Below are 13,958 nucleotides of genomic sequence, written 5' to 3' on the forward strand. Positions count from 1 at the left end.
CCTCCCCCTCTCTTTTTTGCCTCCCCCGCCCCCCACACTGGAGGAGGCAATATCATAATGAAAGTTTCCCCCACCCCCACAGCGAAGAAACCTGTTGTTGATAGCCAAACTATGGAGAGAGCCCAAATGTCCGTCGACTAATGAATGGATAAAGAAGATGTGGTTTATATGTATGTACACACACACACACACACACACACACACACACACACACATTGGACTATTACTCAGCCATCAACGAGAATGAAGTCTTGCCATTTGCAACCACGTGGATGGAACTGGAATGTTTTTATGCTAAGTGAAAAAGAGAAAGACAAATACCGTAAGATTTCACTCATGTGGAATTTAAGAAACAGATGGACATACAGGAAGGGGGAAGAAAAAGAAGAGAGGGAAACAAACCACAAGAGACTTTTTTTTTCAATGTTTTATTTTTGAGAGAGAGAGAGAGAAACAGAGCACGAGCAGGGAAGGGGCAGAGAGAGAGGGAGACACAGAATCCGAAGCAGGCTCCAGGCTCTGAGCCGTCAGCACAGAGCCCGACGCGGGGCTCGAACCCCGAACCACAAGATCATGACCTGAGCTGAAGTCGAACGCTTAACCGACGGAGCCGAAGTCGAACGCTTAACCGACTGCGCCACCCAGGCGCCCCTAGAATTTAAATTTTAAAACAACGAGAGAAGGGGTGCCTGGCTGGCTCAGTCGGTTCGGTGTCCGACTTCAGCTCAGGTCATGATCTTACAGTTTGTGAGTTCGATTCCCACATCGGGCTTTGCGCTGACAATAGGGAGCCTGCTCGGGGTTCGCGGTCCCTCCCCTACTTGAACTGTCTCTCTCAGAGTGAATAAATAAACTTAAAATGGGGGGGGGGGGAGAAAAGAACCTGTTGTCGGACTTGAAAAGCAAAAAAGTGTTTCCCTCTATCTCACTCGTCCTCTTTTTTCTCACATTTCTTCATCACATTTTCGACAAAGCGTATTGATTGTTTGCTGTTTGCCAAAGCACTGCTTTCGAGAGCGAGGGGCAGGACATGGTGCCCGGTTCTTGCCCTCAAGGAGCTTTCTGATGGGAGAGGCAGCCCCGAAAACATGCAGAGAAATCCATGTTACAAGGCAGAACATTTCTTTTGGTCCGGACACCCTCCCAGATACCGTATAGAATGAGCAGAGGAATCTCGTTGATTCTGCTGAAGAATCTGCTGTTCTTACATTGCTTTGCTGTTCTCTGGGGAAGTATTTCCTGGGAGGACATTAGTTAGGCTGTTTGTGGTCTCTTTACCCAGTTATGTGGACTCAGGATACTACATGTTGAGGAACCCAGGCTTTGTGGGCAGGCTGCCCGTATTCACATCCCAGCTCTGGCGCTTCGTGGCTGTGTGACATTAGCCAAGTTACTTGACCTCTCAGTGTCTCCATTTGTAAAATTAGGCAACAACTGACGATAGCTACCTTAGGCATCTGTAAAGATTAAATGATGCAGTTCTCACTGGGAACTGGGTCCGACACATCACGCGTGATAAGCACGGAATAAATGCTGGCGGTGATGCGGCCCGGCTGAGCACATGCGGCAAAATACCGTTGAGAAGGGAGTAGGACTCCGTGAGACCTTCTGTGGGACTCTTAGATTTGGGGTGGAGAGAGAAAACAGGTGCTAAGTGATTTCAACACATTGCTTAACAGAAGCATCCAGCTAAGGTAAGGGATTTTTTTAAGAGCTGCTGTTGGGGTATTCTAGTCAGAAGTTTACCCACATAAACATAATGAGTTTACCACAAAAAAACATAACGAGAGATGATGTTGTATGTTTTTTTCAAACGTGTATTGTCTGTAGTGTGTGAGGAGGGCTGGGAATTCCAGGCATGAGTGGGCTCACTGAGGAATCAAGTGCCAGGCGGTGACTTCCTTGGAAGTTGAGACCTGAAGACGTGGCGGGATCCAGATGGGCTCGGAGCGAGGGAGAGCTGGCCGAGAAGGAGGGCCCATTGTGGCCTCTCGGCTCAGAGTCTCAGAGATGCCCCGTGGCTGGGGGAAGGTGGCTCGGCTCAGCCCTGCCTTGGCTCCCTGTCTGGCTCCCATGCCGTCATGGCCTCCAGCAGGTCACTGGACCTCAGTGTCCCCCTCCTTAAAATGGGCGTCGTACATGTTTTGAGGTCTTGTGGATCCGTGGGGAGCTTCAAAATCAGACTAAGAGCACAGAGGACCGTCAAAGCCCTTCCACACCGTTGAGGTCCGTCTCAATTTCTGGTTCGTTGGGTAGATCCAGGACTGGATGCAAGGGCAGCGTCCCTCCCACAGGGACACGCGTTCGGCTCTACTCCGGGGGCCTCCTAGCTTGGACCCGGTGTTTTTTCCCTTCCTGGCTGAACGACATATCCAAACGGTACGTATGTGCAGATGACCGTGCCGAGCGGGCTGTCATTGCCGTCTGGGGAGCAGGCGGGTTTATCCCTGTCGTGCAACCCGTCACGGCTTCGGAGACACCCATCAATAGCCTTGATAAATGTGAATTGGAGAATCGTCGGAGTCTTACGTGTTTCTTGTTTAAGTGGCCCTCGGCTGACGGCTGCTGGTCATCACCTGATTGAGCTAGATAATAAAATAGCGGTTATAGATCTAAATAACGGTGATCGTGCCATTTATTTTTTTCCTCGGTGTTTTCGTAGCTTTTATTTAGTGCCAGCCGACAGGCTTCCCCTGGTTAAAAAACGGTTCACAAGAGAAGAGCTTATGGTTTCCAATTTAGCTGCAATCTCAAACCTTATCTTCGCCCTTTCAGTTTCGCTCAAAGCTTTATTTTATTTTATTTTATTTTATTTTATCCTGGACCGTTACTCCTCCTTCTCTTCTAGCACTGTGGACATTAGGGTCATGAGGCATCTGTTGTTATGACAACTTTGTGTGCTGTTCGGCTGATGTTGCTTTGATAGCCCTACCTGGAGTTATAGCCTGCGGTTCCCCATGTTTTCTTGCTGTCTTTGACCCTGGTCCCCCGCTCTGGGGTTACTGTTCTGACTCCATGTTTGTTTCTGTCAAGAAGCAGATACTTCTGGCAGAAAAACCCCCCTCGTTCTAGCTTGCTGGCCCAAGAAAGATGAATATTTTCAGTTTGCCACCAAGAGCTGAGGAGCCGGGAATTAAACCCCACGGGAAGACCTTTTGTGACCCAGAAAAAGTCCAATTCTTGCTTCTACTCCTATAGTCTGGTTAAGAGCCAGGGAGAAGAGAAAGAATCCACCCCCCCCCCCCCCAGTAGGTCGGAAAGTCCGGTAAGAGAAGACTATGCACTCCTGTGGGTTTTACTAAAAGACATTGAATGTTGATAATTGAAGTTTATCATAGCTTCTGTTTTTTGCTCAGGTATGAGCTTTCAAACCCGTGTATTTTTTTAGGAAATATCATGGCCCCTGAAAGTGAGAAAGTACCTACCAGTCTTGCCCATTTGGGTCTTCTATCCACCTTGTCACCTGCCCCTTATTTTCTCCTAGTATCAAGAACACAGGCTGACCGGGGCGCCTGGGTGGCTGAGTCGGTTAAGCGTCCGACTTCAGCTCAGGTCACGATCTCGCGGTCCGTGAGTTCGAGCCTCGCGTCGGGCTCTGGGCTGACCGCTCAGAGCCTGGAGCCTGTTTCAGATTCTGTGTCTCCCTCTCTCTCTGCCCCTCCCCCATTCATGCTCTGTCTCTCTCTGTCTCAAAAATAAATAAACATTACAAAAAAAAAAAACTAAAAAAAAAAAAAAAATAGAACACAGACTGACCAGGATCTCATTGTAGGTTTCTTGGTACCACTGGCATCATTGATCATTGAGATAAATAGTGACAAACTCCCCAAAGCTTTAGAGTGATGCTTAATGCTCAGAGTGTGGTTTTTGGACCGGTCGTATCCCTATCACCTGGGAGCTTGTTAGAAATACAGAATCCCAGGTTTCACCTGAGACCAGCTGAGTCAGAATCTACATTCTAAGGGCATCTCTGGGTGAATCGTATACACAGTCAAGTGCTTCAAGGCGTCCTCTGGAAGGAGCTCACAGGGACCTCTGAAGCCACAAGACACTTACTGAAAGCTGCCTCGCTAATTGGCTGTGCTCTCCAAGGCATAGACATCCGTCTCCCTTTCTTCCATAAAGACACTGTAGGCCACTGTGCTAAGTGAGGGCCACCTTTGGAGACAGCAGATGCTAAGTGCCAGCTAAATGTGTCCTCAACTAATTTACGTAACTTTCTAAAAGAACTGGAGTTAGTCCTACAGATAATTGATCCTCTTCTGGGTCTAAAGAACTTGAATTCTTAAGGGTTGGCATTTCTACCTTTCAAGTACAACCCTGTGTGGGTGGGTGGGCCCCAGAGTTTTTGTTTTTTTTTTTAATTTTTTTTAATGTTTATTTGTTTTTGAGACAGAGAGTGAGGGAGAGTGAGGGAGACACAGAATCCGAAGCAGGCTCCCGGCTCTGAGCTGCCAGCACAGAGCCCGACGTGGGGCTCGAACCCCCCCAACCGTGAGATCATGACCTGAGCCGAAGTCAGATGCTTAACCGACTGAGCCACCCAGGCGCCCCTGGGCCCCAGAGGTTTTTATGTAAGATCATATGTTGCCCAAAGGAAGCTTTGTGCACAGCAAAACTCTAGAAATGCCAACACCACTGTCCAGAGTGAGCATAAAGATTTTTTTTCCCAGTCAGTTGAAAAAATTCCGCTCAACAGACTTAATGATTATACCTATCAGAAGTAGTTGAAACATACCAGATAGCATTTCTGGGTCTGTCTCCTTTTCTTTAGAAGAACAAGTGGATACAGTATAAGCAAGGAGCCCAGGATTCTTACCAGTCTGTCTGTATTCCTGTCTCTGACATGTCTTCCTGACTGTTAAAAATTTGGATCCAGAAGTTAAATGTAGATGTACCTGCCGTAGATGGGAGTAGAGGCAGAGGTGGGAATGCGAGATTATTGCATGTCTGTGTGGTATTCTTTGCAGTCCCAGGCAAATTATAGTTCTGGTTCTTTTTCTGCTCTGCTCTGTGTGTTTCCCAATCATATGTACACATCGAATGCTTTAAAAGGTGTATTACTCAGTAGAAAACATTGAGGCCTCCCGCTGAAGGAACAGCATTGCCAGCTGGAAGGGAACCTCCTGGGTACCTGGTGGTCAGGTTGTAGTCTGCAGTCTGATGGCCTGGGTTTGAATTCTGGCTCTGACACTAACTGGGTAACTCTGCGCGCGTGCGAGTGACTCAACCTCTCTAGGTCTTATCTGTAATAGGGTGATAATCATAGGGCCTAGGGCTATTCCGAGGAACCAATGGAATTAATATATGTAAAGCTGCTTAACTCCCATGCCTAGAAGATAGTAACATGACCAGTATTGACTATTATTATTATTACATCTGAAGTGTGATCAAATTGGTGGGTTGGATGGAAGGCTGTGACTGTAAGTCTGAGAATCAGACGAAGAGGCTAACAGAATTGAGTTTCTTCCTTCCTTCTCTTTATACTTCTTAGAGTGAGGTGACCCAGAAGCGAGCACAGCCGAGGGGCAAGGGAGGAGCGGGGGCTGGAGGCCGTCCCGATGCAGCCGGCACTCCCCCTTGAATAACTGAACTGCTGTGCTTTATAATTATTTTTTTTAAGTGTGTTTGTGTGTGTGTTTGTTTAGAGAAAGCACATGCATGGTGCGTGCGTGTGAGCAGGGGAGGGGGAGAGAGAGAGAGAGAGAGAGAGAGAGGGAGATGGAGACTCCCAAGCAGGCTCCGTGCTGTCAGCGCAGAGCCCCACGCGGGGCTCCATCTCACGAACCGTGAGATCATGACCTCAGCCGAAATCAAGAGTCAGATGCTTAGCCGACCGAGCCACCCAGGCGACCTGCACTGCTGTGCCTCACAACAAGAAGCCACTGAATAATTCACACGGGGCTCTACGGTTTGCTGACCGTGGCCACACTCACTTTCTCGTTTAATCTCCAGAGTTTCTCTGGACGCAGAGCAGGTGTCATGGTTCCCACTTTCCAGAGAAGGACGCTGAGGCTCAACCAAGGTAGTGGCGTGGCAGAGGTCCCCAGCTAGAGCCGTACCTTCTGGATGCCAGGTCCAGTGCCTTTTTCACACAGCCTCTCGTGAATCAGCAGACGCTGCACTAAAGTTGCCTGGGAAGTCGGGAAGGTCCGCTGAGAACTGCTTCTGTTCTTTCTCCCTCCTCTCAGGGCAGGGGGTGAGCAGTTCTAGATGTAGCATGCACGTATTTCCCACGGAAGGGAAGGGCCTCGTGTGGCTGATGCTCTAGACCTAAAACTATGTCCTTTGGATTCACCTAAAGGTAAGATAGGAAGCTAGGAAGAGGAGAGAGGGGAAGAGTTGTGGTAATGGTTTCATGGCTCCCTGCGACCTCTTCTACAAACCACCCTAAGCTGAGGAGAAGAAGGGTGTTGAGGGCTACCTATGGTTTGGGTCTTTTCGAATTACCTACGCATGTCGTGAGAAAGAATAATGGTGGGCACGTGTCTTCAGGACAAGATGGCAAACGTGTAGATGCATACCTCCACCACACCCTCTTTACCCATGGCCGCCATTGCTAATGGACCACCATCTTTCCCACTGAGCCCCTTGGAATCCTCAACCCAGGGCTCCAGGCAGCCACTACCAGTCAGATTCTTTAAGTGAGAGAGAACTCCTTGGCCACTCCTCTTTTAAGGGGGTATCCCTTCGGGGCAGTGAGGAGTCACATTTATTGCCGAATTAACGCATCTGCAGTTGGCATTTTGGCGATGCTGGGGTTCTCCGTAGGGGCAACAATACTTCTGTTTTACCAGTGACCTACATTATCACCACTCATTTGATGCTTTCACGTTTTGCCGTGTCACCAAGCATCTCTTCAAATAAAAATTGAACATCAAAATACTCGTCATCTGTGTCCATTGTGGCCATCTTTTCCCTCTCTTTAGGGGAAAAGATGATCCTTTGCTCACTCTCCTAAGATGTGAGAGGGAGACAGCAGTGGGAGAAAGGGGCTTCTTGCTTCCCCCAAGCATACGCAAGATCGCTCCACACTGTCCTGGCCAGCAGGGATGCGCTCCTCCTGCCTCACCCCTCCAAGCCAACAGTGGCTCTTTGAGACATCCGCAGCACTCTGGGCTCTGAGGGGAAAGCGTGTGGCTGCAGCTGGCCATGCCTGCCTCACCAGGCCACATGTATAACATGACCCAGGGCCTGGCAGATGACCTGGTCCTGAGTGTGTTCGTAGGGCTCTGTGAGACCGGCGAGGGTTGCCGTTGGAGAACTTCAGGGTAAAGGCATCCTTTTGATTGGGATTCTGCTTTGTCCTTGACTCGTTTAAGCATTTGGGGAGAGGCTGGGAAGACAGGGGAAGGGAGCACGGGTTGCAGGGCACTGGGGGGTCATGCAAAGTAAACAGAATGATCTAACTTATTCGAGTGGCTTAAGGCAGTTAGTTTGGCTCATAGGGCCATTCAGTGAAGTTGCCTGAAAGTGATCGGCCAAGAGGGCCACCACGTGAGAAAGTCAGGGCAGTCGCATGCAGTGACCGTAAGTCTCACCGAGAAGCTGTGGGATTGGAAGCACCGTGATCACGGTCGGGGCCCAGGAGGACCCAAGGCCATGGCTTCCTGCCAGCACCAGAGTTTTTCGTTCATACTGATCAGACCCGGCAAACGGCACTCAAGCTTCTAGCCGAAGACCAGTCAGTGCTTTAAGAACACGTTTACTGTGTATTTATTGTGAATTTCCCTGATGATAATTACAGAGCCTCTGGAAAATACAAAAAGATAAAAAGGAAATAAAAACGTACCCATTACCTCATTGTCTAAAAACAACACTTCTGAAATGTGGATGTATTTTGTCAAAGTCTTTTTTTCTAGGCATTTGTGTATAAATTTGAAGAAAATCTGTATTGCACTGAAAATGCAATTTTTATCATGTCTTTTTACACTTAGGAGCATATTCTTGTATCGTTAAGTTACCCAGAATACTCTTTTAAGCGGGTATATGAGATCCCATCTTACAGATCCACTGTGGCTTGTTAAATATTTTGTGAAATAGATTTTGCTAGTTTGTTACATCTTTTAGTGGTTTTCACGCTTTTCCTGCGTGTTACAAATGCTGGCAGCACATGTTTTTAGGTCGGAAAATAGAGGGGGATAGATTTTGGTCGTCTTGATGGAACCGTCAGCGCTGTCCGTTGTACTTCTGCTGACATCTGACATCCCAGATGTGTGTGTGTGTGTGCACAGACACTCTATTATTGTGCATGGGGGGTGTGGTGCCATGCTTTGATACTTAAAAGTAGAGAAATCTCCAGGCTCCCCAAGAAAACTTAGCCTTTTGGGCACCAGCCCGTTAAAGCTTTGACATTTCCACCCAATACGGTTATAAAAATAATCGTAGGCACAGTTGACACCAGTGGGGAATCCATCGGTGCTGTGCTAAGTCCTGTCAGGTGCTGTCAAATTGGGATCAGACGTCTTTGATTACCTTCCCGCCCGCGGGCCACTTGGTACTCACGGCTGGTTCTCTTCTCTCTCCTGTAGTTACTGGGGCTTCCGGATGCAGACGATGATGCATTTGAAGAGTACAGTGCAGACGTGGAAGAGGAGGAGCCAGAGGCGGACCACCCCCAAATGGGGGTCAGTCAGCAGTAAACTTCCGAGGGCTCCCACCGAGGAGAGTAAACCCCCGGTACCTGAGGTGGGGTTGCGTGCTCCTGGGTTAGCATTTTGCGTTAGCACTTCGAAACAGGACGTCTGGCTCCCAGCATCCAAATTCAAACCAAGTACCTTTTTATTGACCACAAAATTTCTGGAATGAGCTTTGCTCAGAAGTGACCTGAAGTTTACTTCCGTTTCCGTGGGTTTCTATGGAGTTGTCTCGGTAGCCTTTGCCATTTTGAAGTTAGAGTCCATTTTGTGGCTGACCGTTCTCTCCTGAGTTTGTGTTGAAGAACTCACTTTCACTGACTCGAACGTAGAGAACTCGGAATGTATTAAGGATTATGTTTTGAGTCCTCACAGGTGACATTATTGAGGGGGAAAGCATGGCAGAGAAGAAACGCAGTCTGCACTTTTTACGTACTTTTTAAGTGTCCATGAGTGAAGGAATTTGCTTACAAGGCATGAGTTTTAATACCTAGTCATTAAACTGCACAAGTGCAAATACAAGGGCAGAAAAGGATAATCACTTAGCTTTGGATGAAGAGGGTAAGAGAGGCAAAGAAGCCTTTGCTTAAGTGTTCCGCCATCACTAAGTTACCTGGATAGATTGCAGCTGGTTCATGGTTAGGTGCAAACATGACTTGCATGTTCAATTATTTCAAAACATGCTAATTCCAAAGCCACTTTTAAAATCTAATAGCGGAAAATGTAGATGGGGTGACATAAATTATTGATTTCTTTAAAATGTTTATAAACCGTTCCACATATGAAATGAAACATTTACGTTCTCTCTTTATAACCAGATGGCAACTTGTTAAATCATGAAAACATTCAGAATCCAAGTGCCACTTAAACTTTGAAGCCATAGATAGATTTAATGGGGAAATAAACCAGGATAAATTTTTTTTTTAATGTGATGGAATCCTTCTTTACTTTCTTAATTTGTCTTTTATTCTTTAAAAAAGAAAAGTCAAGAAAAGGATCCCACTGTATAATTTATTAAAAAAAACAAATGTCATCAGGTGCTTCGAGGAACCTAACTGCCGTGACTTTTTAAAGCGATAGGAACATGAGAATCTTTCAGTCGTGGGTTAGCTTGGTTCAAAGGGGGGAAGTTCTAATGATCAAACTACTAAGACAACTCACAGAAACAACTACTTAATAATTGGAAACACTGCTGTCAGTATTCAGCCAACAAATACGTTTCCAAGGGAAATCCTTTGGAACGCTAAGGTGGAGTTATTTAAAGTAATTCATTTTCTTGGACCTCTCTGCATCTCTCGTGCCGATAACTTAGGACGCAGAATGCCTCTTCCACCACCCTTAACTAAACGTAGCATCTGGGGTGGGAATTTTAACATGCACACACATGCCTGCGAGGTGGTCATAGTTTGGGATTAGAAATAAAAGCAGCAGCAGCGGAGAGCACAGAGCTTAGGGGAGTCTTGTGTATCTTCCAGGCATGTCAGTGTCAACCTGCTTAGCTAACATTTTCTGTGTAATTGATTGGTGCCTTGACGAGCACGGCTGCTTGTGGCAGAACCGCGCGCTGCGGTTTTAAGTCATCGGGTAAAACAATGCGGTGGTTTCCATCCGTGCTTCGGTACCCGCGTGTTTTTCCTTGCTTGGAAAAACCATATCGAAGGTTAGCCTCCAGTGGAATGATGTCCCTCCGAGTCGCCTGTTCACACGACACACCTTGGCGTTTCATCCGGCGGGGTGAGCGTATCCCGTGCTTTGCTCCCCGCGTTCCGACCGGCCCCGTACCCGAGCACGGGTGATTGTGTTCTGTAGATGCCACTCAAGTGTGGTGGCCTCTGTGTTGACACCGTGTTGACTCCACGGGCTGAAAGAGTAAGAATGACTTCTGCCACTGAAATGAAGAAGGTTGACGAGGGACACTGGAATTTTACACGGAGAGGCTCAAAATCTGAGTTTCCATATGTTCGAACGTGGACGTTAATAGAAAAATGTATTTTATGAGAAAGCGTTTAGGCTTTGACCGAATGCGCTCTGGTATTATTATGTTAATGTCTCTGTTTATAAAAAGCGCCCCGAGGTCAGCTCAGCCGGTCACTGGGCTGAGGAGAAATCTCGTCTTTGTTCTGCCCCCGGGGTTGAGGATGCCATTGCTGCATGTTACTTATTTCCAAGGCCAGACCACTGAAGGCATCAGCACATCGGACTGTTTCCTCTCCAACTTCCTTTCCTCTGATTGTGCACACCCGCGCCCGTGCACACGCTCACGCCCACCTGGCTGTGCGTTGTGTGTGCGGGTCGCGTGCGGCGTCAGAGCTCGCCTGGTGCAGAGCTCCACCCGGATGGGTCAGCGAGGCAGGCCGCCTGCGGTGGTTGTCACGGAAGAGGTTCCATAGTTAGACGCATTCCTGACTTTCCCGAACATAGAACACTTACGAAGAGGCAGTGTGGTGCAGCGGAAGGAGAGCCGGCCCAGGAGTTAGGACAGAGACCTGGGTTCTAGTCCTGGCTCTGCCGGTGACCGTGTGACCTTGGGCAAATCACCCAACTTGCCTGAAACAAGGGGTGTTTTCCCTTCCTGCTTCCACCACGGTCGCCCCATAACTGCCTTATGACATGTGTGTGTGTGTGTGTGTGTGTGTGTGTGGAGAGCAACCGTCAAGGAAAGCTTTAGGGAAATGAGAAAGAAATACATTTTGAATCACGCCAAGATGCTAACCTGAGGATCCTGGCCACAGGGCCACCTTGGAGTATGTTTCTGTTGGTCTGTGAGTGTTGAAACCCCCTCAAGCGTGATCCCGAGGGGCTGATGACTTCCTGTCCCTTACACACGAGGATAAAGTAAGGCTTCTGAAGATCTAGAAACACACTCGTCCCGGATAGGCAGGCTTCGTCATTGGAAGGCATAGCTTTTCCTTGTGCCCTGATAGACGGTGGCTTCGGAAGTGGGGTAAGTTCCCTGAAGAGTAGCTGGAAGAGAGTGGAAGAGGAATACTTTTGCTTTTTTGCCGTGTCATCCAGTGGAAAGAAAAGCGCGGGAGAGAATGTGTGTGAGTGCGTGTAGATGTGCGAATGGTGGTGGCACACGTGTGGGGGGGGGGGGGGCGATCGGTGGCTTGTTGGTCATTGTGGGCCAGCTGTGAAGTCAGGCCTCTGGCGACGTGAAAAAACCTTGATCCTGGGTTTGAGAGACATTTTCCGTATGGCAACTGGTCCCTGTCTCTGCCTGACGGTCCTACTGAGCGCACTTCGGGGAACCGGAGAATGAGTTAGGGAGCCAGGGAGGGAGGTGGGACCCCACGCGATGCCTGCCAGCACCCCGGATTCAAGTACACGGAGACGTCCCCTCCAGTCTCCCAGGCTCATAGCAGCACGTAGGACTTTTTTTTTTTTTTTTTCTTTTATGTGGCTAGAACATGAAAAGTCTTTGATTTAGGAATTCTCCTTGTGTCCTGGTTGCCAGAACTAGGTTTCGTGTCCTTCAGTGAAAAATCTCTCTCCTCTCGTAGCTACTGTCGTTTTTCACAGACAAACGGAAACCTTTCCTCCAGCACAACTACGTCTCTAACTGTTGTGTCTGTCTCCTAAGAGCACAAAGTGGATGGACCTAGGGGGGCTGTGCTTGCAGAGCATCGTCGGAATTCATATTTTAGAAATCTGCCTTGCACGTGAAAATTCACAGGTTGGGAAACCGGTATGAACACATCTGATTTCCCACGGTTCGGGAGGCACATGGGAACAGGCGGGACTTAATCTGGGGCGGGAGGAGATGAGAGAGGGAGAATGGGAGAGTTAGGGAGTCCGATTCGTAAAAGAAAAGAAAAAGCCCGAAGGCAGTTATCACGTAAGGTATAGGAAGACTGTCTTCACGGCATTCACGCTAGGAGCCCGCTTTCCTCAAAGGGATGGCCTGAATGTTGAGAGGCGAGGCCTGTGTCGGGGGTGGCTTTGTGGCTTTACAGATGCCCCCCAGCCAAGGAGACCGCGGGCGCGTCCTGCAAATATGGTGGAGTTTTCCTCAATAAGCCAGCCGTCAGCCAGAGAAGCCTGTCTTCCCAAAGTGCCAACGGATCTGAGGGCTCTCATCACCTGGCAGGCGGAACGTGAACCAGACTGGATCTTGCCCTCCGTGTGGAGGCGGCCAGGGGCTGGAGGGCAGAGCCCGCCCACTGACTCCAAGGTGCTTGAGGGTGGTAGAAAGAGCACAATGAAATCTCAAGGGGCTCACAGATCCCTCTTCCCTGTAATGAGTGTTAACCCCGAAGAGGTGCCCCTGCCTATTGCTTCAGATGACCAGAGAAGCCTGAGAGTTTTTTGTTTGGTTTGGTGTTTTTAATTAAAAACTCATCCTCTTCCACAAAGACCCAATCAGTTATCTTGGTTTTGTGACACCAGGTATGACACGAAAGGCTGAAGTTGCTTAGATTCTCCACAGCATATCTAAAACTTGCCAGAATGCCGGGGGCCTCTGGTGTCCATGGCAACGTCGTGTCCATGGCAAAATATCTCTAGCTCGTGTGCCCCGCGCAAATCGTTAAATAATGTGTTGTCGATATTTTTATTTAAATGCGTATTATAAAAATAGAGGGCCCGTGAGCGTTACATGTTAGAAGCCTCATGTAAAGCACTGTGTGGCTGAATGGGCACAAGCCGTTGAGAGTGTGCGCCGGGCCACACGAACATAAACATTTAATCTACTGAGAACTGGATTCAAATTCTTCGGTACTGCAGAGAAGGCGGGTAGTCTGTTCTTTGTAAAACTGCCTTTCCCTGGTTTTTTCTTCTGTTTCGTTTTTGTTGCTGAAGAGTCATTCTTTAAGTACCTTCTGAGAGCCAGAGGGATAAAGACACAGAGCAGTACCGTGCACCCCTGTCGGCTTTTTAGAGGAGAAAGCAAATCGTCCACCCTGGGGAAAATCCGACACTATCTGTGGGCCAGTCTTAATTGGTGTGTGAGAGCAGAGTTGAGTCATCTACTTGAGAAGCAAAATCAAGGAACAGTTTTGGGTTTCTTTTTCCTTAGGCAGAAACGTTTCATGCAAGGTGTGTATGCTTTCTTTGCCTTTATATTTCCTTTCCGCGGAATCTCTTGTACATTACAAAACTGTGAAATGGGTTGCCAAAAAATTGTTGCCCTTTGTTTTAGATGCCTCCGGCAGTGTAAATCCTAAACCGATCCCTGTCTGCATCTGCACTTGCCTCTCTCCCCTGCGAGAGACGATCTCATCCACCCATGTAATTACCATACGCTTGCTATTAAAGAGCCTTCCAAACTATGGTGGTGTTTGCCTCTTTTTTACTCCCTCCACGATGTTTGGTCTGAGAGGA

The 13,958-nt window shown here is 48.2% G+C and overlaps 1 protein-coding gene across 2 annotated transcripts in view; it reads left to right on the forward strand.

The window, feature by feature from the left end:
• The window catches only part of MTURN (maturin, neural progenitor differentiation regulator homolog), a 43,056-nt gene extending 29,150 nt beyond the window's left edge, over nucleotides 1-13,906 (forward strand). For both annotated transcript variants that reach the window (XM_047830458.1, XM_047830450.1), the window contains one exon: nucleotides 8,532-13,906. In XM_047830458.1, coding sequence (XP_047686414.1) covers nucleotides 8,532-8,642 — 111 coding nt within the window. In that variant the 3' untranslated portion in view covers nucleotides 8,643-13,906. The remainder of the gene's footprint in view (nucleotides 1-8,531) is intronic.
• The last annotated feature ends 52 nt before the right edge of the window (nucleotides 13,907-13,958 follow it).

Source organism: Prionailurus viverrinus, chromosome A2 (genome assembly GCF_022837055.1).
Source record: "Prionailurus viverrinus isolate Anna chromosome A2, UM_Priviv_1.0, whole genome shotgun sequence".
Taxonomy (NCBI): domain Eukaryota; kingdom Metazoa; phylum Chordata; class Mammalia; order Carnivora; family Felidae; genus Prionailurus; species Prionailurus viverrinus.